This window comes from Macaca mulatta, chromosome 15 (genome assembly GCF_049350105.2).
Source record: "Macaca mulatta isolate MMU2019108-1 chromosome 15, T2T-MMU8v2.0, whole genome shotgun sequence".
In the NCBI taxonomy this organism is placed as follows: domain Eukaryota; kingdom Metazoa; phylum Chordata; class Mammalia; order Primates; family Cercopithecidae; genus Macaca; species Macaca mulatta.
In genome coordinates this window covers 60,320,161-60,347,248 of record NC_133420.1, presented here as the reverse complement: position 1 = coordinate 60,347,248, position 27,088 = coordinate 60,320,161, and the positions used below count along the sequence as shown (strand labels likewise).

The window sequence follows — 27,088 nt, the reverse complement described above, 5'->3', positions numbered from 1 at the left end:
GGAGCAATTTGGGGAGGGTCAGATTCTTGTAGCCTCCAGCTGCATGACTCCTACATTTCTAATCTTGTGGCTAATTTGTTAGTCCTACAAAGGCAGTCTAGTCCCCAGGCAAGAAGGAGGTTTATTTTGGGAAATAACTGTTATCTTCTTTGTTTTATTTTATTTTATTTTATTTATTTATTTATTTATTTTTGAGATAGAGTCTTGCAGTGTCACCAGGTTGGAGTGCAGTGGTGTGATCTGGGCTCACTGAAACCTCCACCTCCCGGGTTCAAGCCTCAGTCTCATCAGTAGCTGGGATTACAGGCATACACCACCACGCCCAGCTAATTTTTTTGTAGTTTTAGCAGAGACGGGGTTTCTCCATATTGGTCAGGCTAGTCTCGAACTCCCGACCTCAGGTGATCTGCCTGCCTTGGCCTCCCAAAGTGCTGGGATTATAGGCGTGAGCCACTGCGCCGGGCCAGGTGAGTGAATTTTAAGAGCCCGGGGCTGGGAGGCCCGGGTCCTAGTCCCAGCTCTGCTCTGCCTTTCTGGATGGCTTTGGACAAGCCAGTGCAACTTCTCGAACCTGTTGCCTCTCATATAATAGGAACCTCCGCCACTTCTTGAAAACTTACTACAAGCCAAGGATTGTGATCAGGGGTTTCTATACGTCATCTCACAGTTCTATTTCATTTTTTTTGCTTCAGAGAGAAAGAAAACGCTCAGGAAGACTGAGTAACGTATATATGAGCAGGAGCTGGTGAATGGCATAGGCTGGACTCGATCCAGTCCCGTGATTCTAACTCTAGCAACCCTGGTTTTTCCATTACACCATAGGGCGCGCTCTCCCCATTCCCCTGAGAGCTGGACATAGACTATGCCCTGCGCAGGCAGTCGTCCGCCTCCTGCAGGGAATGCTTGCTCCTGGGTACACACACGGAACCCGCGACGGTGCGAGGCCACGCCCTGGGGCAGCGAGCCTCAAGCCTAGTACAGGAGAGGGGCGCGGAGCTTCCTCGCCCCGCCCCGCCACCCTTCCCGCGGAAGCCCCGCCCCCCTCCCTGATTGGCTGTCGGGAGCGAGGCGGGGCCTAGGGGATTGGCTGAGCGGCGTCCGCGGGCTGACGTGGCGGGCAGGCGTGTGGGTCTTGTAGCGCTGCTCACAGAAGAGTAGAGACGGCGGCGGCGGCGGCCGAACCCAGACTGACAGTGAGGCGCCGCACCCCGAGCCGCCGCAATGCCGCTGGAGCTGGAGCTGTGTCCCGGGCGCTGGGTGGGCGGGCAACACCCGTGCTTCATTATTGCTGAGATCGGCCAGAACCACCAGGGCGACCTGGACGTGGCCAAGCGCATGATCCGCATGGCCAAGGTGAGGCGGGAGCTCCGGGTACCTGGGATCCGGGCGCCGGGCGCCGGGCGGGGCGGGGCGGGGCCGCGGGGAGCCAGGGCCACACGGCTTCCTCAGCTGGGTACCCTGGTCCGGCCTCCTCCCGCCTGCCAGTTCCGTTTTCGGAATCCTTCGGATCCCTCTTCCTCACCCCGTCCACCACCCTCCTGACCTTTCTGCTCTACAGCAGCTGCCTCCTAACCCGACCTCTTTCCTCCCCGTTCTGGTTCCAGAATAATCTTTCCAAAACTCAGACTTGATCAGACCATTACCCCTGCCTGGCACCTTCTGTGGCTCCCTCCCGCCCGCTGGTAGAGTGGAAACCCTTTAACGTAGCCTTCAAGATTTTAATTACTGGGCCCCTTCCAGCCCGTCATAATTCTTCTCTGACATTCTTCAGCGGCACAGAGTTACTTTCAGGAATGACAGTTCCTGGAAGTTGCTGTGGTCTCTTCTCACCCGACATTCCCTGTATGTGGAATATGAAGTGGTTAAAAGCCGGGGCTATGAGTTCAAATCTCGACTCCACCACTAGCTGTGTGAACCGTTTCCCCATTTGAAAGCGGGGCTTGATAATAACAGTTCTTTCCGCATGGAGTTGTTATGGGGATCAAATGAGATTCTCAGAGCTCTGAGCCCAGCAGTTGGCACACAGGAGTCGGTAAATGCGAGCTATTCGTGATACGATGTTTATAGCTTTCCGTGCTCCCTCTTCTCTTGGGACTGCCATATTCTTCATTACGACCCCAGCCCCCAGCATAAGGCCTGGCCTGCACTATGATTCTTTGGTTTAGAGGTAGCTCACCCCGTCTTTCCTTTCCCTTCATCAATGCTGCTCAACTGATTTTGTATCATTTGTGACAGGTTCTTTAAATGTTTATTTATTTGTCTATCTTAGAGATAGGGTCTTGCTCTGTCACTCAGGTTTTCTCTTATTGTTCTTTCTTTCTTTTTTGAGACGGGGGTCTCTCTGTATCACCCAGACTGGAGTGCAGTGGCATGATCCCGGCTCCCTGCAACCTCTGCCTCCCGGGCTTAAGTGATTCTCCCACCTCAGCCTCCCGAGTAGCTGGGACCCACAGGCATGAACCACCATGCTGGCCTAATTTTGTTGTAGAGATGGGGTTTGGCCATGTTGCCCAGGCTGGTCTCGAACTCCTGAGCTCAAGCGATCTGCCCGCCTTGGCCTCCCAAAGTGCTGGGATTACAGGTGTGAGCCACCACCCTTGGCCCTTACTGTTCCTTTGGGACTGATTTTATGGAAACCTAACCACTGAATCATAAAAATACTTTACAAAAGTAACACTGCTAACATTTTTTGAGTGCTTACTCTACCAGATACTAAGCTAAATGCTGTACATGCACCATCTCATTTAATTTTTACAACAACCCAATGCCATGATGCTGCCGATTTCATTTTAAAGGCTAAGAGAAAATAAGTGACTTAGGCAAGGGCACACAGCTAGTATGATAAATACAGTAAGGGGTTTTTCAGTTTTTGCTCCTAAGCCACAGGGCTCCAGCCTTTCTTATGCAACATTGTTTTCTAGAGGGAAATTCCCACTCTTAATTTGAAGGAGCAGCCTGTTTCTCCTCTTGGAATGCTAAAGTTGTAAAAATATCTGGAGATACTGAAGAATATCTGGAGATATTGAAGCCATAGAAACAAAGCTATACTGACCAGGTGCAGTGGCTGATTCCTGTAATCCCATCACTTTGGGAGGCTGAGGGAGGCAGACTGCTTGAGCTCAGGAGTTTGAGACCAGCCTGGGCCACATGGCAAGACCTTGTCTCTAATTCCATTGAGCTGGAATCTAGGTGGCTGCAGCCTTTAGGAAAGGGATCTGGTCAGCTTTGCTAGAGACACTGTGCAACTTTAGTCAGGTTAGTCTGGGCCTTGGGATCTTTATCTAGACAATGAGAGCTCTGTTGCCCAAGGTCACTTTCAGTTCTAATGTTCTTCGAACTTCCCAGCATCAAGTCCTGACCTTACCATCTTATGATTTGTCAAAGAGCAAGAATAGTGATCTCAGCACTGACATTTCTGGACCCAAGAAGTTTTTAATAGCATGAATACCTCTGTGTCTACAGAAATGGCAGTGAGATAGGACTTTAGTGGGTTTTAATTATTCTTTTTCTTGAGTAGGTTGTTTTTGTTTGAGACAGAGTCTCACTCTGTTGTTCAGGCTGGAGTGCAGTGGCACCATCATAGCTCATTGCTGCTTCAACCTCTGGGGATGAAGCGATCCTCCTACCTCAGCCTCCTGAGTAGCTGGGACTACAGGCATATGCCACCACGCCTGGCTAATTTTTACATTTTTTGCAGAGACAGGGTCTTACTATGTTGCCCAGGCTGGTGTTGAAGTCCTGGGTTCAAGCAATCCTCCCACCTTGGCCTCTCATAAAGTGTTTGGATTACAGGCATGGGCCACTATGCCTGACCTCTTGAGTGTTTTGTGTGTGTGTGTGTTTTTTAATAGCTTTTATAGTCAAACAATCCAGCTTTTATATTATTGTCTCTGCTCAGTAGAAGTCACCTAGGGGCTGGGGCATTTTTGTTTTTCTGCTTTTCGACATGTAACCTGTTCAAAGAAAATGTCATGGAAAAAAGTGCCAGTGCAAAGCAGCTAAAAGCAGAGTTGCTATTGTTGAAATCAGAGAAAGAGGCACAGGGCACTGTCCCTGGATTTTCTTGTCCCTAAGAGGGCCTCATTAGAACAGTTTACATGTCCTGAAGGTAGCCCAAACTGTTTTTATATAGATGGAGAAACTGAGTCCAGAGCTGGGAAGTGACTTATCTAAGAGTTAGGGTCAAAGTTAAAACAGAATCGCCGGGCGCGGTGGCTCACGCCTTGTAATCCCAGTACTTTGGGAGGCCGAGGCGGGTGGATCACCTGAGGTCGGGAGTTGAAGACCAGCCTGACCAACATGGAGAAACCCTGTCTCTACTAAAAATACAAAATTAGCCGGGCATTATGGTGCATACCTGTAATCCCCAGCTGCTCAGGAGGCTGAGGCAGTAAAATGGCTTGAACCCGGGAGGCGGAAGTTGTGCTGAGCCGAGATCACGCCATTGCACTCCAGTCTGGGCAACAAGGGCGAAAACTCCGTCAAAAAAAAAAAAAAGTTAAGCCAGAATCTTTCTTTACTAAATTCTCATCCAGTGCTGATTTTACTATTCTTTGCTGAGTTATATAACTTTAAATCTTCCTTAATTCTTTGATCCAGTATTTTTGATATTTACAATGCAATACAAAGGAAAAAAGCCCCATTTTTTTTCTTTTGGCATGTTAAGAGAAAAAAATAGGGGGGGGGGGTCTCCCATCTCCAAACAACCTTTTCTTCCTTTCAGACTTTCTTGCCTTTTCTGTTTCTCTTCCTTGGAGGTCCTTAAAGTCTCTGTCAATCTATGTTGTTTTTAAAGATGGTGATGTAGGCTGGGCATGGTGGCTCACATCTGTAATCCCAGCACTTTGGGAGGCCAAGGCAGGTGGATCACCTGAGGTCAGGAGTTCAAGACCAGCCTGGCCAACGTGGCAAAACGCTGTCTCTACTAAAAACAACAAAAATTAGCCGGGCATCATGGTGGGCACCTGTAATCCTAGCTACTTGCGAGACTAAGGCAGGAGAATGGCTTGAACCCGGGAGGCACTGGTTGTAGTGAGCGGAGATCACGCCTTCTGCACTCCAGCCTGGGTGAAAGAGTGATACTCTGTCTCTAAATAAATAAATAAATAAATAAAGATGGTGATGTCATGGCAGTTGCCCCAGAATTTTTTTCTTTTTTTGAGAATCTGCGACAGTCACTGAAAGGTGTCCTAATGTGTGTTGTAGGAGTGTGGGGCTGATTGTGCCAAGTTCCAGAAGAGTGAGCTAGAATTCAAGTTTAATCGGAAAGCCTTGGAGAGGCCATACACCTCAAAGCATTCCTGGGGGAAGACGTATGGCGAGCACAAACGACATCTGGAGTTCAACCATGACCAGTACAGGGAGCTGCAGAGGTACGCTGAGGAGGTTGGGATCTTCTTCACTGCCTCTGGCATGGATGAGGTGAGTCCTCTGCTGCTCTGTCATTTGTCACTTTAGCAGACCAAGTGTCAGCAGGCAGCCTGGTGACTTCCGGCTTAGGGCCAGCTCCAGCCCTTGCTCATCTTTTCTGTTCCCAACTATTGGAGAGGCTAGCAGGTGCCAAAGCCCAGTGAGAATCTGTGGGAAGGATGCCATTGTTTTAAAAACAAGTTGTCTCTGGCCAGGCGCAGTGACTCACGCCTGTAATCCCAGCACTTTGGGAGACCGAGGGGGATGGCTCATCTGAGGTCAGGAGTTCGAGACCAGCCTGGCCAACATGGTGAAACCCCGTCTCTACTAAAAATACAAAAATTAGCTGGGCATGGTGGTGCGTGCCTCCCAGTTACTTGGGAGGCTGAGGCAGGAGAATCACTTGAACCTGGGAGGTGAAGGTTGCAGTGAGCCGAGATCACGCCACTGCGCTCCAGCCTGGGCAAGAGAGCAAGACTCCATTTCAAATTAAAAAAAAAAAAAAAGCCAGGCGTGGTGTCTCACACCTGTAATCCCAGCACTTTGGGAGGCCGAGGTGGGCAGGTCACGAGGTCAAGAGATCGAGACCATCCTGGCCAACATGGTGAAACCCTTTCTCTACTAAAATACAAAAAATTAGCAGGGTGTGGTGGCGCACGTCTGTAGTCCCAGCTACTTGGGAGGCTGAGGCAGGAGAATCGCTTGAACCTGGGAGGTGAAGGTTTCAGTGAGCCGAGATCACACCACTGCACTCCAGCCTGGTGATAGAGCAATACTCTGTCTCTAAATAAATAAATAAATAAATAATAACAACAATAACAAGTTGTCTCTGGAAGTAGAGGTCAGCCACACTGAGATCCCAGAGTCCCTCCAAGCTGTAGGGACACCCCCGCTGGGCCAGGTTTCTCCCAGTAGAAAATGGTCTGGAAACCAGGGGCTGGGTGCGGTGGCTCACACCTATAATCCCAGAGCTTTGGGAGGCTGAGCTGGAAGGATTGCTTGAGGCCAGGAGCTCAAGACCAGCGTGGGCAACATAGGGAGACCCTATCTCTACAAAAAATACAAAAATTAGCCAGGCGCGGTGGCCGTACACCTGTAGTCTGGGAGGCTGAGTATTGCTTGATCCCATGTATTTGAGACTGCAGTGAGCCACGATTGGGCCACTGCACACCAACCTGGATGATAGAGCAAGATCCTGTCTCTTAAAAAAAAAAAAAAAAATAGAGCAAGGAAACCACAATTCTGGAGTCTGCCCCTTGCTGACTAGCATTGACTGACTTGAGAGGGGGGACACTGGCACTGTCCAGAAGGGAATGGCTTATAGGATGGTCACCGGTGGTTTTTGGCTTGGCCAAAACCAAGCTGGTGCCAGGTCTCGGGTCCCGTCTGCTCTGTGACCTGCCTCCTTAGAATTCCTTCATGTGTTCTTTTAAATGTAAAAAAATTTTAGTTGTAAAAATAATATTACAGAAAGTTTCGAAAACAAGAAAAAGGGGAAAAAACTGACCCATAATCCCTCTGTAGCAGTTCTTTTTACATATTTCCTCCTGAAGCCTTTTTATATGCTTGTTTTGTTGCCTGCTGGTACTATTTAGTGAACATTGAGTTCTGTGCCTGCTTGTTTCAGTTAACATTATAGCACGAACTTTTACCCCACCTTATGCTTAAATATTTTAATAGCAACGTAATACTTCTTTTGCTGCATGTACTATACTGTACCTAATCATTCCTCTACTTTTGGACATGGAAGTTATTTCAGTTTTTTTTTTTTGAGACAGTCTCAAAAAAACTGGGGGAAGAGTATATAGGATTTCTCTGTGTTCTTTCTTACAGCTGCACGTGAATCTACCATTATCTCAAAATCAAAAGTTTAAAATTAAAAAAAGAAAAGTTTCCTCAGTTTAATTTAATTTAATTTTTTTTGAGATGAGTCTTGCTCTGTCACCCAGACTGGAGTGCAGTGGCGTGATCTCGGCTCACTGCGACCTCCGCCTACCAGGTTGAAGTGATTCTCCTGTCTCAACCTCCTGAGTAGGCATGCACCACCACACCTGGCTAATTTTTTTTTTTTGGTATTTTTAGTGGAGATGGGGTTTCACTGTGTTAGCCAGGCTGATCTCAAACTCCTGACCTCAGGCAATCCACCCATCCCAGCCTCCCAAAGTGTGGGATTACAGGTGTGAGCTACTGTGCCCAGCCCAGTTTTATTTTTTGTTGTTGTTTGTTTGTTTTGAGACAAAGTCTCACTCTGTCTCCCAGGCTGGAGTGGAGTGGCACGATCTCAGCTCACTGCAACCTCCGCCTCCCAGGTTCAAATGATTCTCATGGCTCCGCCTCCCGAGTAGCTGGGATTACAGGCACCTGCTACCATACTCAGCTAATTTTTGTATTTTTAGTAGAGATGGGGGTTTCACCATGTTGGCCAGGCTGGTCTCGAACTTTGACCTCAGGTTATCCACCCGCCTCAGCCTTCCAACGTGCTGGGAGGCAGCAGATCTGATGCCTAGAGCAGTGTGCTTTCCTCAGTCCCTCAGCTGCTGCTGCCTGACTGGCAGCCCAGGCTTCCCAGAGCATAGATTCTCACTGTGAATGCCTGAAAGCTCAACAGAGTCTCTGCATGCACCACGCTCGGTACCGGTTCAAGACTGAAGTTGGCTGGAGAGTCTCTGGGCCCAGGAGCTGCCTTGGGAGTAAGAGGATAGATTTTTTTTTTTTAACCTACATAAAAAACTTACTTAGATATATTGCTGATCTTCCATTAATTATTGCCCTGCAGCCTGGGGCAGAGCCCTCACTCTGCATCCAGTTTCAAATCTGAGACCTGGGTTTGCGAAAATTCAGTTTGAACTGGTGACATAGCAGTCTCCATTCAGAAAGGAATAGGTCTTCTATTGTCTATCAACAACAGAACCAAAGGGACATTGTTGTATTAATTCTTCTGGGCGTACTCACGGCCTGGGGAGAGTTTCTGAGATTGTATGTGGCCTCCTCTAAAGAAACAGGATTGTTTTTCAACAGACTAATCACAATGTTTAGCTTCTGGTTAAATAATATTCTTTTAAAGTATTAGTCACTCCTGGTGCTTTTTTTTTTTTTTTTGAGACGGAGTTTCATTCTTGTTGCCCAGGCTGGAGTGCAATGGTGCAATCAGGTCTCACTGCAACCTCTGCCTCCCGGGTTCAAGCAATTCTGCCTCAGCCTCCCAAGTAGATGGGATTACAGGTGCCCACCACCACGCCCCGCTAATTTTTTTTTTTTTCGTATTTTTAGTAGAGAGGGGATTTCACCATGTTGGCCAGGCTGGTCTCAAACTCCTGACCTCAGGTGATCCACCCTCCTTGGCCTCCCAAAGTGTTAGGATTACAGGTGTCAGCCACCGCGTCCAGCTGCTTTTTTTTTTTTTTTTTCCCCCTGGAGACAGGGTGATACGGTTTGGCTGTGTCTCCACTGAAATCTCAACTTGAATTGTATCTCCCAGAATTCCCGCGTGTTGTGGGAGGGACTCAAAGGGAGGTAATGAATCATGGGGTCTGGTCTTTCCCATGCTATTCTTGTGATAGTGAATAAGTCTCATGAGATCTGATGGTTTTATCAGGGGTCTCTGCTTTTGCTTCTTTCTCATTTTCTCTTGCTGCTGCCATGTAAGAAGTACCTTTTGCCTCCCACCATGATTCTGAGACCTCCCCAACCAGGTGAAACTGTAAGTCCAATTACAGCATACAGCCTTCCCCAGAGTAATCACTTTGAGAAGCACTTTCATTTGGAGGACTAAGTCCTAACCTGTTTGTTAAAAATAATTAGGCTTAGTAGTTTTGTCATCCCTCCTCCTCCTTAGTTTTTTGTCCTCCCCCAGGACACAGTTTTCCTAAAACTTGACCTTACCTAGTGTTGAATCCATAGTAGGGAGAAATGTTATGTGGGCATTTCATTGCAGTGACAATTAAAAACAATAATAACCAATCAGAGTAATGAGAAGCATATGAAGGCGGTTTCCAAAGTGTGGTTCGGGAACCCCTGGGGGATTCGTGAGCCCTTTCAGGAGGTCCACAAAGGCAAAACTATTTCCATAATGATACTCAAATGTTATTTGTCCTTTCCATTGTCATTCTCACAAGTATATAGTAGAGTTTTCCAGAGAGAGGCTAGGTGATATGTGATGACATTATTCCTTTGGCAGTGGCTAACCTAATGGAAGGTGTGTTGCGTGTTCTTTTTTTTGAAGAACAGTTTTATTGACACACCATCCAATTCACCCAATCGAGGACACAATTCAGTGGTGTTTAGTAATATTTACAGAGTTGTGCAACCATTAACACAATTACTGTTAGAACATTTTTTATCACCCCCAAAAGAAAAGCCACCCATTAGCAGCACTCCTCAGCTGCCCCAATTCTCCCAGGCCTAGGCAATGACTTATCGGGGGTTTTTTTTGTTTTTTTTTTGAGACAGTCTCTTGCTCTGTTGCCCAGGCTGGAGTGCAGTGGCGAGATCTTGGCTCACTGCAATCTCCATCTCTCAGGTTCAGGCAATTCTCCTGCCTTAGCCTCCCAAGTAACTGGGATTGCAGGCATGCACCACCCTGCCCAGCTAATTTTTGTATTTTTAGTAGAGACAGGGTTTCACCATGTTGGCCAGGCTGGTCTTGAACTCCTGACCTCAGGTGATCCACTTGCCTTGGCCTCCAAAAGTGCTGGGATTATAGGTGTGAGCCACTGTGTCCGGCCTCAAATTTTTGTCTCTATAAATTTGCCTATTCTGGATATTGCATATAAATAGAATCATACAATATATGAGTCTGACTCATATAACATTTCATATAACTTTCATATAACATTGTGTTTTCATTTATGTTGTAGCATATATCAGTACTTTGTTTCTTTTTTTTTGGCTAACTCATAATTCAGTTTTACAGCTATACCACATTTTATTTACCCTTTTGTCAGTTGGTGGACACTTGGGTTGTTTCTACTCTTTGGCTATTATCTTTGGCTATTAAGAATGATGCTGCTATGAGCTTTTATGTACAGGTTTTATATGGACATGTTTTCATTTCTCTTGGGTATTATACATATGAGTGGAATTGCTGGGTTACCTGGTAACTGTTTAACTTTTTTGAGGAACTGCCAGACTGTTTGCCAAAGCGGCTGCACCATTCCCAACAGCAGGGTTTGATGGTGCCAGTTGCTTCACATCCTTATCATTTGTTATTACCTCCTGATACTAGCCATCCTAGTGGATGTGACATGGTGTCTCATTGTGGTTGTGATTTGCATTTCTCTGATGCATCTTTTCATCACCTTCCAGTGAATTGTCTTTATATATTTTAAGTACAAGTCCTCAAGTCCTTTATCAGATAAATGATTGTAAAAAGCTTTAGTCTTTGGGTTGTCTTTTCCACTTTCTTTTCTTTCTTTCCTTTTTTTTTTTTTGAGACGGGGTCTTGCTCTGTTGCCCAGGCTGGAGTGCAGAGTGGTGCAATATTGGCTTACTGCAACCCTGGCCTCCTGAGCTCAAGCAATCTTCCCACCTCAGCCTCCTAAGTAGCCAGGACTATAGGCATGTGACAACAGACTCAGCTAATTTTTGTAAGACAAGGTCTCACTATGTTACCCAGGCTGGTCTCAAACTCCTGAGCTCAAGCGAACAGCCTACCTTGGCCTCCCAAAGTGCTGGGATTACAGGCATGAGCCACCATGCCTGGCCCTTTTTCACTTTCTTGATAGTGTCCTCTGAATTACAAACATCTTTAATTTTGATGATGTCCAAATTATCTATTTTTTCTTCTGTGTTTGTCTATTTATGTGGTTTAAAAATTTCTCATTTATTTTTATTTTTGAGACAGGGTTACACTATGTCACCCAGACTAGAGTGCAGTGGTGTAATCTCAGCTCAATGCAACCTCCAACTCCCAGGTTCAAGCGATTCTCATGCCTCAGCCTCCCGAGTAGCTGGGATTACAGATGCACAACACCATGCCCAGCTAATTTTTTTTTTTGTATCTTTTGGTAGAGATGAGATGGAGTGTCACCTTGTTGGCCAGGCTAGTCTTGAACTCCTGACCTCAAGTGATCTGCCTGCCTTGGCCTCCCAAAATGCTAGGATTACAGGTGTCAGTCACTTTGCCCAGCCAATTTTAGCTTTTTTTTTTTTTCTTTATTTCTCAGTTTTAAACCACAATGTGATATCACTGCACAGCTATCAGTATGGTTAAAGTAAAAAGTGGTTGGCTGGATGCAGTGGCTCACTCCTGAAATCCCAGTACTTTGGGAAGCTGAGTTAGGAGGATCAGAAATGAAAACTTTGGCCGGGCGTGGTGGCTCAAGCCTGTAATCCCAGCACTTTGGGAGGCCGAGACGGGCGGATCACAAGGTCAGGATCGCTTGAGGCCAGGAGTTCAGGACCAGCCTGGGCAACAATAGCAAGACCCGATCTGTTTAAAAAAATAAATAAATAAAAGCCAGGCATTGTGGTGTGTGCCTGTAGCCTCAGCTACTTGGGAGGCTGAGGCAGGGAGGCAGGAGGCTTCCTTGAACCCAGGAGCTTGAGGCTGTGGTGAGCCATGATTGCACCACTGAACTCCAGACTCCAGCCTTGGCAACAGAGTAAGATCCTGTGTTTAAAAAAAAAAAAGTGATAACACCACATAGTGTCAAGGATACAAAGAAAATAGGTCATTCATATATTGCTGATGGGAATGTAGAATGATCCAGTCACTCTAGAAAACAGTACGGCAGTTTCATTCCTTCTTTTTTAAACAGCTTTATTGGGACATAATTCATGTACTGTACAATTCAGCCACTTAGACTGGGAGTTTCTTATAAAGCTAGATAATGTGTTTATCATATGATCCACCAGTTGTCATTTGGTAATTTATCCCTAAAGAAATGAAAACTTTGGCCGGGCGCCGTGGCTCAAGCCTGTAATCCCAGCACTTTGGGAGGCCGAGACGGGCGGATCACAAGGTCAGGAGATCGAGACCATCCTGGCTAACCTGGTGAAACCCCGTCTCTACTAAAAAATACAAAAAACTAGCCAGGCAAGGTGGCGGGCGCCTGTAGTCCCAGTTACTCGGGAGGCTGAGGCAGGAGAATGGCCTGAACCCGGGAGGCGGAGCTTGCGGTGAGCTGAGATCCGGCCACTGCACTCTAGCCTGGGCGACAGAGCAAGACTCCGTCTCAAAAAAAAAAAAAAAAAAAAAAAAAAGAAATGAAATGAAAACTTAACATTCATACAAAAACCTGTATGTGAGTGTCATTACAACTTTTATTCTTAGTAGCTCAAAACTAGAACAAGCAAAATGTTCTTCAGCGGGCGAATGGTGAAACAAACTGTAGTACATGCGTACCATAGAGTATTACTCAGCAATCAAAAGGAATGAACTATTTTTTCTTTTTTTTTGAGAGAGAGTCTCACTCTATCGCCCAGGCTGGAGTGCAGTGGCACAATCTCGGCTCACTGCAACCTCCGCTGCCCAGGTTCAAGCGATTGTTCTTCCTCAGCCTCCTGAGTAGCAGGGATTACAGGCACACGCCACTGCGCCCAGCTAATTTTTGTATTTTTTGTAGAGATGGGGTTTCACCATCTTGGCCAGGCTGGTCTCAAACTCCTGACCCACATCGGCCTCCCAAAGTGCTGGGATTACAGGCGTGAGCCACCATGCCCAGCCAGGAATGAACTATTGATGCGTGCAGCAGCCTGGATGCATCTCAAGGATATGATGCTGAGTGAGAAAGCAGCATACACAGAAGGGTGCATACTGTACGATTCTGCTTCCATAACATTCTGGAAATAACAGAATTATGAGAATGGAGAACAGATGGGGAAGGGGATGTGGTTATAAAGGGGTGACGTGAAGGATCCTTGTAGCAGTGGCATCATGGTACCTTCTGTATGGTGACCGTGGCAGTGGTCACATGAGTCTGTGCATGGGGTAAAATTGCATAGAATTAAATATAGGCATACATAAATGAATACATGTAGAAATGGTGAAATCTGAATAAGATTGGTGGACTTTGTCAACGTCATTCACCCAGTCATGATATTATACTATAGTTTTGCAAGACATTACCATTGGGGGAAGAGTATATAGGATCTCTCTGTATTCTTTCTTACAGCTGCAAGTGAATCTACCATTATCTCAAAATTCAGTGTTTAAAATTAAGAAAAGATTCCGCAATTTTATTTTATTTTATTTTTTGAGATGGAGTCTTGCTGTCACCCAGGCTGGAGTGCAGTGGCACAATTGTGGCTCACTGTAACCTTCGCCTCCCAGGCTCAAGCAGTTCTCCTGCTTCAGCCTCCCAAGTTGCTGGGACTTCAGGCATGTGCCACCATGCCCAGCTAATTTTTGCATTTTTAGTAGAGACAGAGTTTCACCATGTTGACCAGGCTGGTCTTGAACTCCTGACCTCAGGTGATCTGCCCGCCTCGGCCTCCCAAAGTGCTGGGATTGCAGGTGTGAGCCACCATGCCCAGCTTTAATTTAAAATGTTTATTTTATTTATTTCACTCTGTTGGCCAGGCTGGAGCGCAATGGCACGATCTTGGCTCACTGCAACTTCTGCCTCCTGGGTTTAAGAGATTCTTGTGCCTCAGCCTCCTGAGTAGCTGGGATTATAGGTGCCCGCCACCACACCCAACTAATTTTTGTATTTTTAGTAGAGATGGGGTTTTACCATTTGGTCAGGCTGGTTTCAAACTCCCGACCTCAGGTGATCCACCCACCTTGTCCTCCCAAAATACTGGGATTTCAGGCATGAGCCACAATTTTAATTTTTTTAATTTTTAATTCAGTAAATATGAATAAGTAAACCCACATCAAAAAGAAAAAAAAGATCTGTAGACTCTTTAGTAACTTTTTTTCATTTTTTGAGACAGAGTCTTGCTCTGTTGCCCAGGCTGGAGTGTAGTGGCACAGTCATAACTCATGGCTCACTGCAGTCTAGACGGCCCAGGCTCAAGCGATCCTCCCACCTCAGTCTCCTTAGTAGCTGGGACTACAGGTCCACACTACCACGACCAGCTGATTTCTACATTTTTTGTAGAGACAGGGTCTCCCTATGTTGCCCAGGCTGGTCTTAAACTCCAGGCCTCAAACAGTCTCCTACCTCGGCCTCCCAAAGTGCTAGGATTACAGGTGTAAGCCACTGCTTCTGGCCTCCTCAGTAATTTTTAAGAATCTAAAGATGAAAACATTTGGGATCCCATGCTGAATGCTGTTTACACATACCCCAGGTGTGTGGTGTGTACCCTGGCTCTATGATGATGGCACGGCTATATGGTACACACCTCAGCTGTATGGTACATACCCCTGACTGTATGATGCACACCCCAGCTCTATGGTACACACCTCTGCTATGTGGCCCATATGTGGGCTATATGGCCCTGTGGCCAAGTGAATGGACTCTAGGGTCAGATTTTTAAGTTTGAATATGGCTCTGCCTATCATTTCTGGTATATCCATGTGGAGGTTATTTAACCTCTTTGTGCCTGTTTTCTTCAGTTGTAAAGCGGGCTTCGTAGCAGAACCCATCTGGGAGGGAAAGTGAAGATTAAATGTGATGGTTAATATAAAGCATAGTACACAATCAGTATTGAGTGTTAGTCACAATTAAGGAAAGCAACCCGGGCTAAGGGCTGGGACATCTGGGTACCTGGAGGCTGGGACATCTGGGTGCTTGCCCTGACTTTGCCCTTAACTCTCAGTGTGACCTTGGTGAGCCCCTTCCCTGCCTGGGCCTCCATTTCCTTTTCTGTGTGTGACCCAGCTGCCATCCAGCGACTCTCCCTATTCTGATGTCCTGAGTCCGCACAGAACCAGGGAAGATGTCATCAAGGTGACTGGCACCTGGAATGGGGACTTTTCGGCTTCTGTCCACGTTTCCTGGAAACGCAAGCTCCCTGAGCTCCTGGATCCGACCTAGGGGAAAGGTGCCTCCTTGCTCTGTGAGGCTGCCGAGGCAGAGTCACTTATTTAGGCCGTGCCCTGCAGGTGGCATCAGTTGAGAACCTGGAGTGGTTGGGTGATAGGGAGGAGTCAGTCTGGTGTTTGTAGCAGGGCTTCCCTCTTGGTTTTCCTTCCCTCTGCTCCCCAGGCAGCCCATTTGCTTGGTGTCTGGGATGTGTGTTTTAGAGCCAGGCTCTCTGAGCTCAGCTCCTGGTGCTCACACTCTGTGTGGCTTGGGCTCCTCATGTAACCTTGGAGCCACAGTGGCCCCCCATCTGTAAAAACAGGATTGTTAAGATGCTCCTGGGGCTATCTGGGGCTATCTGCAGGATTCAGGGAGTTAAGCCCGTGGGGTGTCAGCACAGGGCCAGGTCTGCACTCACCCAGCGATGGCTGTTCTGTTGCTTAGAACCCTTTGGAGTTTTTCTGCTTCAGCCTATTTGAGCAGGTAGGTTTCTCTGGATAAGGAATGCCATTTGTCCCCAGCTAGTCCCCTGCCTGACCTAGGGCACAGGCAGTGAGGGGAAAGTTTTTTTTTTTTTTTTTTTTTTTTTTTTTTTTGAGACGGAGTCTCGCTCTGTCGCCCAAGCTAGAGTGCAGTGGCATAATCTCTGCTCATTGTAACCTCCGCTTCCTGGGTTCAAGCAGTTCTCTGCCTCAGCCTCCTGAGTAGCTGGGACTACAGGCGCCCGCCACCACTCCCAGCTAATTTTTGTATTTTTAGTAGAGATGGAGTTTCACCATGTTGGCCAGGGTGGTCTTGAACTCCTGACCTCATGATCCACCCACCTCAGCCTCCCAAAGTGCTGGGATTATAGGCGTGAGCCACCGTTCCCCGCAGGAAAGTGCGTTCTTTAAGAGCCTTTACAAGAGTTAATTTACCTTGCCGTCTGTCAAACTGTTGGAGGTAGAATGGTTCCTTGTTCTGCATTTACGTAGCAAGTGGCTCCCAGTGTTTACCTACCCTAACTTCCTTATAGAAACAGGCATTTATTGAGTGCATATTTTTTCCACACTGTATGCTGTTCTAGGGCGTTCTCTGTGTGCTGAGGAAAGGTTAAGGTGTGGCAGAATTTTATTAAGGCCAAGAAAACTGTCAGGGCTTCTGGTTGAAAGTTGCACCAAGCCTGTGGAACTCAGGTGAAACAGCAGAACGTCTTTAGTCTAAAAGGAAAGTTCTTTTGAGAAGGCAAATGGAAGTCATGACCAAAGAGGTGACTCCTGAGGGACACGCTTCCCTCACACACAGTGGCCATCCCAGCAGAGCCGCCCTTCCCTCCAGCACCTGCCTGTGTCCCAGGCATGGTGCCCTCTGACAGGCCGCTGCCCTGAGGCCAGCCCAGCCTATTTGTGGCTACACCCTTCCCCTGACTCCCTGTTCTCCCCAGCTCATCACCGTGGGCTTTTTTTTTTTTTTTTTTAAGACGGAGTCTTACTCTGTCACCCAGGCTGGACTGCAATGGTGTGATCTTGGCTCACTGCAGCCTCCACCTCCCAGGTTCAAGCAATTGTCCTGCCTTAGCCTCCTGAGTAGCTGGGATTACAGACACATGCCATCACGCCTGCCTAATTTTTGTATTTTTAGTAGAAGCGGGGTTTCATCATGTTGGCCAGGCTGGTCTCAAACTCCTGACCTCGTGATCTGCCCGCCACGGCCTCCCAAAGTGCTAGGATTACAGGCATGAACTACTGTGCCTTGCCTGGGCTTCTTTTTTATCCTGCAGGGTCCAAAAACTGAGGGGAAATTGGGGGGACTTTAGAAAAATCTCAGCTCTACTCCTCTCTTTCCTTACCCCTGACTCAGATCAGTGGTTCCCAGAGTGTCCCACAGGACACAGTACAGAAAGGGGGTTCTGTGGGCACGTGTTGTCCACCCTCATTCATTAATTTAGAATCAATAAAGGGTTTTTTTGGTTTTTTTTTGTTTGGTCACCCAGGCTGGAGTGCAGTGACACGACCTCAGCTCAGTGCAGCCTCGATCTGGGTTCAAGCAATCCTCCCACTTCAGCCTCCCAAGTAGCTGGGACTGCAGGCACATGCCACACGCCTGGCTAATTTTTGTATTTTTTGTAGAAACGGGATTTTGCCATGTTGCCCAGGCTGGTGTCAAACTCCTGGGCTAAAATGATCCTCCTGCCTTGGCCTCCCACAGTGCTGGGATTACAGGCATGAGCCACTGTGCCTGGCCAGAATTAAAAAAGTTCTGAGTCGGGTAAGTTTGGGAAACACTGGGTTTGGAACTCAGCTAAGTTGATTTACTGGGACCCTCAGAAAGCATTAAGGCAGGGTAGTGTTTCTCCCAAATGAGGCGATCCATGGGACCCATTTCTGCATGTTGAACTCAGCTGGGAGCCAGAGGAGAGTTGTACATGGCTGAGCTCCCTTCAGACTCCCACAGACTTTGTGCTATGGGGCAGGAGGGAGAGAGGAGTGCTGAGGCTGCCGGGCTGCATGGAACCCCAGATAGAGAGGGAACCTGACAGCAGGGTGGGAAGGCTAGGGGAAGTCAAGGAGTCCCTGGAGAGAAAGGGGTCACCAGTTGCTGACCGAGCCTGTAGTAGCCCCTAGGCACAGCGATACTGTCTTAGGGCTGAAAGAATCTTCCAGATTTCTCAGATTCCCTTTGCAGGATGGCTCTGAGTGGCAGTTTTCTAAATGGCCACTGGGTGGCGCTGGCTTCCCAAGAGTTGGCAAAATGAGGCGCCCCTTCCCTTTCCAGCAGGAATTGGCCTTTTTCCTTACCTGAAAATTATAGAATTCCATGCAGATTTTACAGCCTCTGTAGTAAGCTTCTGCAAAGTTTTTTTTTTTCTGCACTTGTCCCCTCTCCTTGCCCCTGATCGCTCTGCCCCTCTCTTGAGGTGGTTCCTGCATCTGTTTATGCCCTGGAGGGCCACACCACACTCCCACAAGGTGAACATTATACAAAAGAAAACTCAGTGGAAGATTCCTTCTTTAAACAGAGAGCAATCTCTTCATCTGCCAAATGGAGTGAGAAGGGTAGGAAAATGAGACTTTATTCAAGAAATATATTTAAAACTGATGTTTTTTCAGTTCTGTCTTAGGGCTAGTTAGCAGTGTTAGGAAACACAAACAGGAAAGAGTGAGGTAGAAAGGTATGGAAGGTACTGGGCATGGTGGCTGAAGCTTATAATCCCAGCGCTGTGGGAGGCCAGCGTGGGACAACTGCTTGAGGCCAGGAGTTTGAGAACAGCCTGGCAACATAGCAAGACCCCATCTCTACAGCGAATTAAAAAAAAAAATTAGCCACATGTGGTGGCACATGCCTGCGGTCCCAGCTACTTGGGAGACTAAGGCAGGAGGATTGCTTGACCCCAGGAGTTTGAGACCAGTTTGGGCAACATAGCAAGACCCTGTCTCTACCAGAAAAGAAAAGAAAAAGATGGAAGGGGAAAGGAGAAGAGTTAAAAATAAAGCAGAGAGGAAGAGTAGTAAGAACAGTGAAGGAAGGGAGGAAAGGGAGGAAGGAAAGAAGGGAGGAAAGGAGGGAGGAAGGGAGGGAGGAAGGGGAGGTAGGTCGGTTGGTCGGTCCTAGACCAATCAGAGTTTGCATTTCATTTTAGCAACATCCCTGGGAGAGGGAAAGATTTGTGTGCACGTGATCAAGTGTGAGAAAGTCATTAAGCCCTAATTTATTTCTGAGTCACAGGCATCATTTTAGAACTAAGATATTTGGAACCATTCAGAGACACTGATTTTTTCGACTTTTGATTTCCAACTTCAATTCAAAACAGAAGGACTCAAGAAAACTTTTGAAGGTGATGCGTATGTTTATTACTCTGTGGTGATGGTAGCAGTAGTGTATACTTAAGTCCAAACTCACCAAATTGCATACATTATGTGCAGCTTTTAGTATATCAATTATACCTTATTGAAGCTGGAAAGAAATAATAAAAGGTTTTTGAGTTCTTATAATTTGACAGCAAACTGAGATTTTACTCTTATAACTTATGATCCACTGATTCCTTCAGCAAGCATTTGCTGACATTTACCAGTTTCCTGAGTCTTGTTGATGAATACTAGAGAAGGATGTTGAAGAGCCCTAAATAGGTAACTTCAGGCAGTGACGTTATATCTGAAAACGTGACTGAGGTTCACTTTTCTGTGGGCAGCGTGCTTTGAGGCCTGAAAGGGCTCAGGCTGAATGGGCCCTGCCAGCCATGGATCCTTGTCTAAAGGCTGGGTGAAAAAATGCTCCATTTTCCCCCTTTCGCCAAGGATTGAAATAGCCCCTTTTCCCACGTTTGGCCGAGTAGAGGGGAAAGCCTTTGAGGCTATTCACGTTTTCACTGCCTGGTTTTCTGGGTCAGGATTAGGTCATGACTGTTTCTTATTTGTTCATTTGCCCTTGGGCCCCTGGGGCAGGTAGGGTTTGGCCAGGTGAAAGATTCTTTTCCACATTTTTTTTTTTTTTTGAGAAGGAGTCTCGCTCTGTTGCCCAGGCTGGAGTGCAGTGACACGATCTCAGCTCACTGCAACCTCTGCCTCCCAGGTTCAAGCCATTCTCCTGCCTCAGCCTCCCAAGTAGCTGGGATTACAGGCATGTGCCACCACACCCAGCTAATTTTTGTATTTTTAGTAGAGACGGGGTTTCACCATGTTGGTCAGGCTAGTCTCAAACTGCTGACCTCAGATGATCCATCTGCCTCTACCTCCCAAAGTGCTGGAATTACAGGCGTGAGCCACTGCACTCGGCCCTTTTCCAGATTCTTGTCACCAGCAAAGACCAGCACCAAATGTTGTTTGGTGGACTAATGGATGGGTGGATGAGAATGAATGTTTGCATTTGAATGAAATGACTGAGAACAAATCTTTGCCCGCTTTCAAGTTGTTGAGAGTCCCTCTGCTGCATAAGAGGAGTTTTTCTATTTGTATGTTATTCCTCGCCTGTCATGACAACAGTGTTTTTGAACAATGGTGAAAAGGAGCTCCCTCTTTGATTTTTGTAGATGGCAGTCGAATTCCTGCATGAACTGAATGTTCCATTTTTCAAAGTTGGATCTGGAGACACTAATAATTTTCCTTATCTGGAAAAGACAGCCAAAAAAGGTAAGTGTCTAATTTTTGACATAAAATCCAAGGGAGTCCAAACCTTCATATGTTTACTCCCCTCATGGTGGCCCACTTTGAGGCAGATTTCATGAAGACAAATTTTAGAAGCCTCTTTTCATTTTTTTAAAATAAGAGACAGGGTCTCGCTATGTTGGCCAGGTTGGTCTTGAACTCCTGGCCTGAAGCAATCCTCCCATCGTGGCCTCCCAAAGTGCGAGGATTACAGGCATGAGCCACTGTGCCCTGCCAGAAACCTCTTTTCAATCAGCCTGTACTTTCACTTTTTGTATGCTAAGTTCAAAGAAAATAAATTAAGAATATGACAGTTTTTATAAGACATTTAAAAAATTTTTTAAGAATTTATTTATTATTATTTTTTTATAGAGACAAGGTCTGTCTATGTTGCCCAGGTTGGTCTTGAGCTCCTGGATTCAAATGATCCTCCTACTTTGGCCTCCCAAAGAGTTGGGATTATAAGTGTGAGCCACTGCACCTGTCCTAGAAAATTTTTTAATGAAAATGTGTAAGAAGGATATGACAGTATACATAAAACCTAGTATGGTGATGCATACCTGTGGCCCCAGCTACTCTGGAGGCAGAGGTAGGAGGATTGCTTGAGTTTGAGACTGCAGTGGGCCAGGATCATGTAAAGTCGTTTTACAACATGAACAATGTCATTTGATCATCATAACACCCCTAGGACTGAAACAGGTCTGATTATGATGCTTGATACTTATTTCATAGGGGAGGCTTTTGAGACTCACAGACAGACAGTGCTTTGCCCAGGCACAGCTACAAGTGGCAGCTCTGCACCTCACACTCACTCACACTCTTGAATCAGCACTCATTGTACTGTACTGCCATGGTATACAACCTGTTAATCAGATGAGATACTCATTTTCCTCTTGAAAGTGTGAAATTCCTCTGCCTCTTTAATTCAGTTCGTTTTGCTCAAGAACACTGTCGGGGGGCAGAGGGGAGCCCACCTTCCCTGTGGCCGAGGGCAGGAACCCAACAAGCTCCTCTCTATTCCCCCACAGTGGCTGGCACAGTGTTTTGAGATGTCTGTGGAGTTCAGTTGAATGATGAGACCAGCAGTTGGGATGTGTTGGGGAGAGTCAGAACCTCTAAAGAGAAAGTGCTGATGGTATTGGTGCTGGATTACTCAGGTCGCCCAATGGTGATCTCCAGCGGGATGCAGTCGATGGACACCATGAAGCAAGTCTATCAGATTGTGAAGCCCCTCAACCCCAACTTCTGCTTCTTGCAGTGTACCAGCGCATACCCACTCCAGCCTGAGGACGTCAACCTGCGGGTCATCTCGGTGAGCAGGAGGGGGGGGTTCCCTTCTCGGGCCATTTACTATGGGGAAGACGTAGTCTTTTTTATAACCAAAATTCTAACAAACCATGGCATACTTTATAATTTGAACATCCTTTGACAGTCTTGCTGTTACTAAATCAAATTTGAGCTAAACAGTTGAGGAAGCACATACATTCTAAAGAGTGTGACTATAAATGAAATTTTCTTGGCCAGGTGCGGTGGCTCATGCCTGTAATCCCAGCACTTTGGGAGGTTGAGGTGGGCAGATCACCTGAGGTCAGGAGTTCGAGACTAGCCTGGCCAACATGGTGAAACCCCTTCTTACTAAAAATACAAAAACTAGCCAGGCATGGTGGCGCATGCCCATGGTCCCAGCTACTCAGAAGGCTGAGGCAGGAGAATGGCTTGAATTCAGGAGGCAGTGAGCCAAGATCGCACCAGTGCACTCCAGCCTGGGTGACAAAGTGAGACTGTCTCAGGAAAAAAAAAAAAATCTGTCAACAGACATTTGGGATGGTTTTACCTTTTGGCTATTGTGAGTGATGCTGCTATGAACACTAGCGTACAGATAAATATTCATCTTTTTTCATACTGAGTTATAGGAGGCCTTCTTGAAACTTATGGCTTTTTCTGCTTTGTTATTTGCTGGCTCTCTTATTTTCTAATTCTTAGCATCCCTGAGGCTCAAACTAATTACAGTGACAGCCTTGAGGGAAATTACTCTCTCCCAGGATTTTGCCTACACAGTCATTTCATAGATGGTGAAGTCCAGTCCCAAGTCGGGAAGCCTGAGATCCCACAGCAGCTTGGTGGCAAAGCTGGAACTAGAACCCGGGCATGTCCCCTTAGGCCTTTGTCTCTTACTGTCTCATGCCATCTCTCTCAGTTCCTCCTGTAGCACTGGAAATTTAACTTCATTCAAAAATATGTAATTATCATTAAAACCATTATAGTAACATTAATGGAATTCTGTCTCTCCATCCATACATACTTAGAATCCTGATATTGCAGTTGTTTTCCTTTTATATTTTCCTTTCAGCATAGTATTTGATATTGTTTTTCCCATAATATAAGCTTTCTTACATGTTGCTATACAGCCATTAACTTTTAAAAAGTTAGCCTTTTTGAAAACTGACATTGCTCCTTTTACCTAAACTTTCTTTTTTTACCTACACTTTTCTGTTTCTGCTTCACATATAGCTTATCTAAATCATGTTATTTTTAAAGCTTAAAAATGATTCCTGTGAAACATGTAATGTCAAAAGTAAACATCCCCTGCACTCCCATTCCACAGAGATTCCGATAATTAACAGTTTAGTAGACGTGACCCGTTATTTTCCCTTTCAGTGTATCTCTGTCCCCACTCAAGGTGCTGTCATGTCCTCTCTCTTGACACTACACATTGCAGGAGTTATTCTGCCAGCCTATCCCATCTTGGGCCTGCACATAGTACGGCCGTTTGAATTTCCAAACTTAGCAATCCGCGCTCCATCACACACCCTTAAGCCTGTTTTTCAAGGCCTTTGCCACCTAACCCTCCTAATCTTTTGTTAAACCCCACCTGAGGCCAGATGATGTGGCTCACGCTGGTAGCACTTTGGGAGGCTGAGGCAGGTGGACTGCTTAAAGCCAGGAGTTCGAGACCAGCCTGGCTAACGTGGCAAAACCCCTTCTCTACTAAAAAATACAAAAATTAGCTGGGCGTGGTGGTGGGCGCCTGTAGTCCCAGCTGCTCGGGAGGCTGAAGCAGGAGAATCGCTTGAACCCAGGAGGCAGAGGTTGCAGTGAGCCGAGATCACACCACTGCACTCCAGCCTTGGCAACAGAGCGAGACTCTTGTTTCAAAAAGAAATAATAAATAACAATAAAATAATAATACACCCTACCTGAGTCTACTGTACTCAGCTTTCTGATCACCCTCACCAACAAGACTCACCCATCTTAAAGTGTCTTTTGTTGCATTCAGTGAATTATAGATAATGGATTATTTATCATTTCTGCCAAAGGATTGTTTTGAGATTGGGCTGTGTATATTATTGTTGATATTTGTGGCACACTTGCTTTCAGCAGCTCAGGCTAATTAAATGTGACAGATGGTTTTTGAATGAGGTTAGACATTAATTTACAGTTCTGTTGTTATTCTCAGTGTATTGTGCAATGTGAAACATTCTTAAAATGCATTCTTTGCAGTAAGAGTAACTGTTGTTTTTAGAGCATTTACAATGTGCTGAGTGCTTCTCATGCATTTACAGCAACACTCAGCAGGTATTATCATCATCCCTAGGAAGGAGAGGCTCAGAGAACCTCAGTATCTTACCCCTGGCTGCACAACTAGTGAGTGGCTAAACCGGGACTGAACCAGATATACTTGACCCTAGAGAATATGCATAAAGCACCATGATATTTAACGTTATTTTTCTTTTTTCATTTTAAAGGAATATCAGAAGCTCTTTCCTGATATTCCCATAGGTTATTCTGGGCATGAAACAGGCATAGCCATATCTGTGGCCGCAGTGGCTCTGGGGGCCAAGGTGTTGGAACGTCACATAACTTTGGACAAGACCTGGAAGGGGAGTGACCACTCAGCCTCACTGGAGCCTGGAGAACTGGCCGAGCTGGTGCGGTCAGTGCGTCTTGTGGAGCGTGCCCTGGGCTCCCCAACCAAGCAGCTGCTGCCCTGTGAGATGGCCTGCAATGAGAAGGTACGTCCTGCTGGACTCCACTCGGCTCTGCTGCCGTGTGCGGAAACAGGATGGGCTGGCCCGAGAGGGATGGTCAGGGCCAGCACTCCCTGAGCCAGGCTAATTAAATGATGAAGGAATGGGCTGCCACCCCTGTCAGCTTCTTCAGGCTCTTCAGTAATGCGTGTCACTCTGGCTGGTAGCAGCAGCGGGAGAAACATGTTATCTAAAGGGAACTTTAGCGGTTTCTCTGGCCACCTAGGGTCACATTAGAGTCTTCCACTAATTATCTGAAGCCCATGGCCCCAGTAACTCCTAGACTCCAGAATATGTAACAGTGATGAGGCCCTGGAATAAGTCAAGTCTGGGCTCCCTTGGAGCAGGTAAACCCTGAGAAACATTTAGGCGAGGTGTTCCCTGAGGTACCAGAAGAGCCTGTGACATTTCCTAAGCCAGGGTGGCACTGGTGGAAAGGGCAGTGAGTTGTTGCAGAGGTGGGTGGGTGATGATGCAGCTGTTCCTTGTGCAGCACGGACCTTCAGACAGAGGGACTGGTGGGTCTAGAAGCACTGCCTGGCCTGCTGACTGTCACGGCTTCGTGGAAGCCGTGGCCTGGACCTTCTTGCCGTCTGAGTCATAGAGCCAGGCAGGCATCCTGGGACTGCAGGCACACACACACACCTAACCTGCTGCAGGATGTTGGGGTCAAGGCAAAGACCAAACACCAGGCATGCCTGGTACTGCTGTCATCTTTTATTCTAGTGGGGCCTACCTGCTTCCCCAAATCAAAGATGCATCTATACCAGGAAATTAAAATAAAGTAAAAAGAAATAGTTTCTTTATAGAGGAAACAGGAGAGAATTAGACCAGAAACCAGAGTTAAGTTTTATAACAGTTGAGCACTTAATTTGGCTCTCTGAGCAGACAGTAAAACATAACAGGATGCATGATTATCACTTGACAGACATTTTTTCCTGGCACCACATTCCAAGCAGAATTGATTCCTTGCACTCTCTTGTGGAGGATATAGAGTAATAAAACACGTAATTTATTTGAAAGTATTTATGGAGAAGACAAACATTGGTCATGAGCTTCAGGTAACCTTCATTTCCTCACCTGCCTGTCCTATCTGCCCCTTCCTCGGGGGCTCCTTTTCTTGCCATCTGCATAACAGCCACATTCACCATCTTATGAGTCCTTCATATTTCTATTTTACCAAACAAAGTGGCGGTAAGGTGTGCACCCTGAAGAACAGTGCGTCAGGAGTTGAGAATCTCATTCCTACGTTTCATCTTGGCTGTCTGCAACCCTGGCCAAGTCACCCACCCTGTATGGGCCTCGGTTTCCCCATGTTTACAATGAGATATTGAGCTGGATGGTGACCAAAGGAATTAGAGTTTGCATGTATTAAGAGCATTCTATGTTCCAGGCACATTCTATAATATCACCAATCCTTACAGTCATCTGACAGGATAGTTTCCATTTGACAGAGAAACTAAAACATGGCCTATATCCCACTGACTGGGATTTGAACCTGGCTCCACCTACACAGCCTGAGCCCTTTCCTTCGCACTTTATTGTAAAGGCCACTCCTCTGAGTCTCTGAATTCAATCTACACTGGTTGAATTCCTGCCATGTATGAGATATTCTGAGCAGCGTAGGTGGCAACAGAGTCCCTGCTCCCAAGGTACTGCCTGGGGAGGACTGATCAGGGACCTGGAATGTAAAGTAGTGTACACTAGTTACTTCTGTGAAGCTGGCACTGAATGTTCATTTTGTTCACAGCTGGGCAAGTCTGTGGTGGCCAAAGTGAAAATTCCGGAAGGCACCATTCTAACAATGGACATGCTCACCGTGAAGGTGGGTGAGCCCAAAGGCTATCCTCCTGAAGACATCTTTAATCTAGTAGGCAAGAAGGTCCTGGTCACTGTTGAAGAAGATGATACCATCATGGAAGAATCGGTAGATAATCATGGCAAAAAAATCAAGTCTTAAAATAAAGTGCCATTCTGTGAATTCTCAGTTCCCTTGCTAGTGCTGTCGGATGTGTCTGAGTGAGGCGGGGGCAGGAATGGCGGTCTCCAGGGACCTGGCCGTCATCCACCTCCACCCGCTCCTTAGACAGCAGACGTTTCTGGGCCAGGCCCTGTGTCAGCCCACTGGAGAGAGAAAAAGATCCAGTGATGCAGTCTCTGCTTCAAGTTGGCCAGCTTAGAAGAGGGGGTGGTTCCAAACCACGTCCATATCCTTCAGTTGCTGGGTGGCTGCAGAGAGGGGCGAGAGCTGGCTGCGCAGGTCCTTTCCTTTAAGCCTTCAATCTCACTTCCTTACAGCCCTTTACTTCTCCATTGCCTTTATCCCTTTCCTGCCATTGGCCTCTGTGTCTAGTTGGCATTGTATAGTAGTCCCTCCACATCAGAGAAAGGATTGGTCAAAGGATCTTGTAGGCAGAAAAATGCTGAAGGTTCTCCTCTCAGAGCAGAGAGGGAAATGGCATGTGTTCCTTCTCTGAACAAATACTAAGGGCCATCTGTGTGCCAGGCACTGCTTTAGGCACAGAGGATATAGCCATGAACAGCCCCAATCCCTTCCTCAGGGAACTTTCATTCAGATGGGGGCAGATGCATAAAAATCAATACACTATGCATATATTGA

The 27,088-nt window shown here is 46.7% G+C and overlaps 2 protein-coding genes across 2 annotated transcripts in view; one reads left to right on the top strand and one right to left on the bottom strand.

The window, feature by feature from the left end:
• The first annotated feature begins 1,134 nt into the window (after positions 1 to 1,134).
• NANS (N-acetylneuraminate synthase) lies at positions 1,135 to 26,449 on the top strand. Its single transcript, XM_015117229.3, has 6 exons — positions 1,135 to 1,353; positions 5,206 to 5,421; positions 20,326 to 20,425; positions 21,598 to 21,752; positions 24,187 to 24,453; positions 26,219 to 26,449. Exons 1-6 carry the CDS (start codon positions 1,222 to 1,224, stop codon positions 26,426 to 26,428), a joined length of 1,080 nt encoding a protein of 359 aa, XP_014972715.3. The 5' UTR covers positions 1,135 to 1,221; the 3' UTR covers positions 26,429 to 26,449.
• TRIM14 (tripartite motif containing 14) overlaps positions 21,084 to 27,088 on the bottom strand; it is a 288,671-nt gene continuing 282,666 nt past the window's right edge. The window contains exon 8 of the mRNA XM_028835036.2: positions 21,084 to 21,790. The gene's annotated coding sequence lies outside the window, so the exon portion shown is untranslated. The remainder of the gene's footprint in view (positions 21,791 to 27,088) is intronic.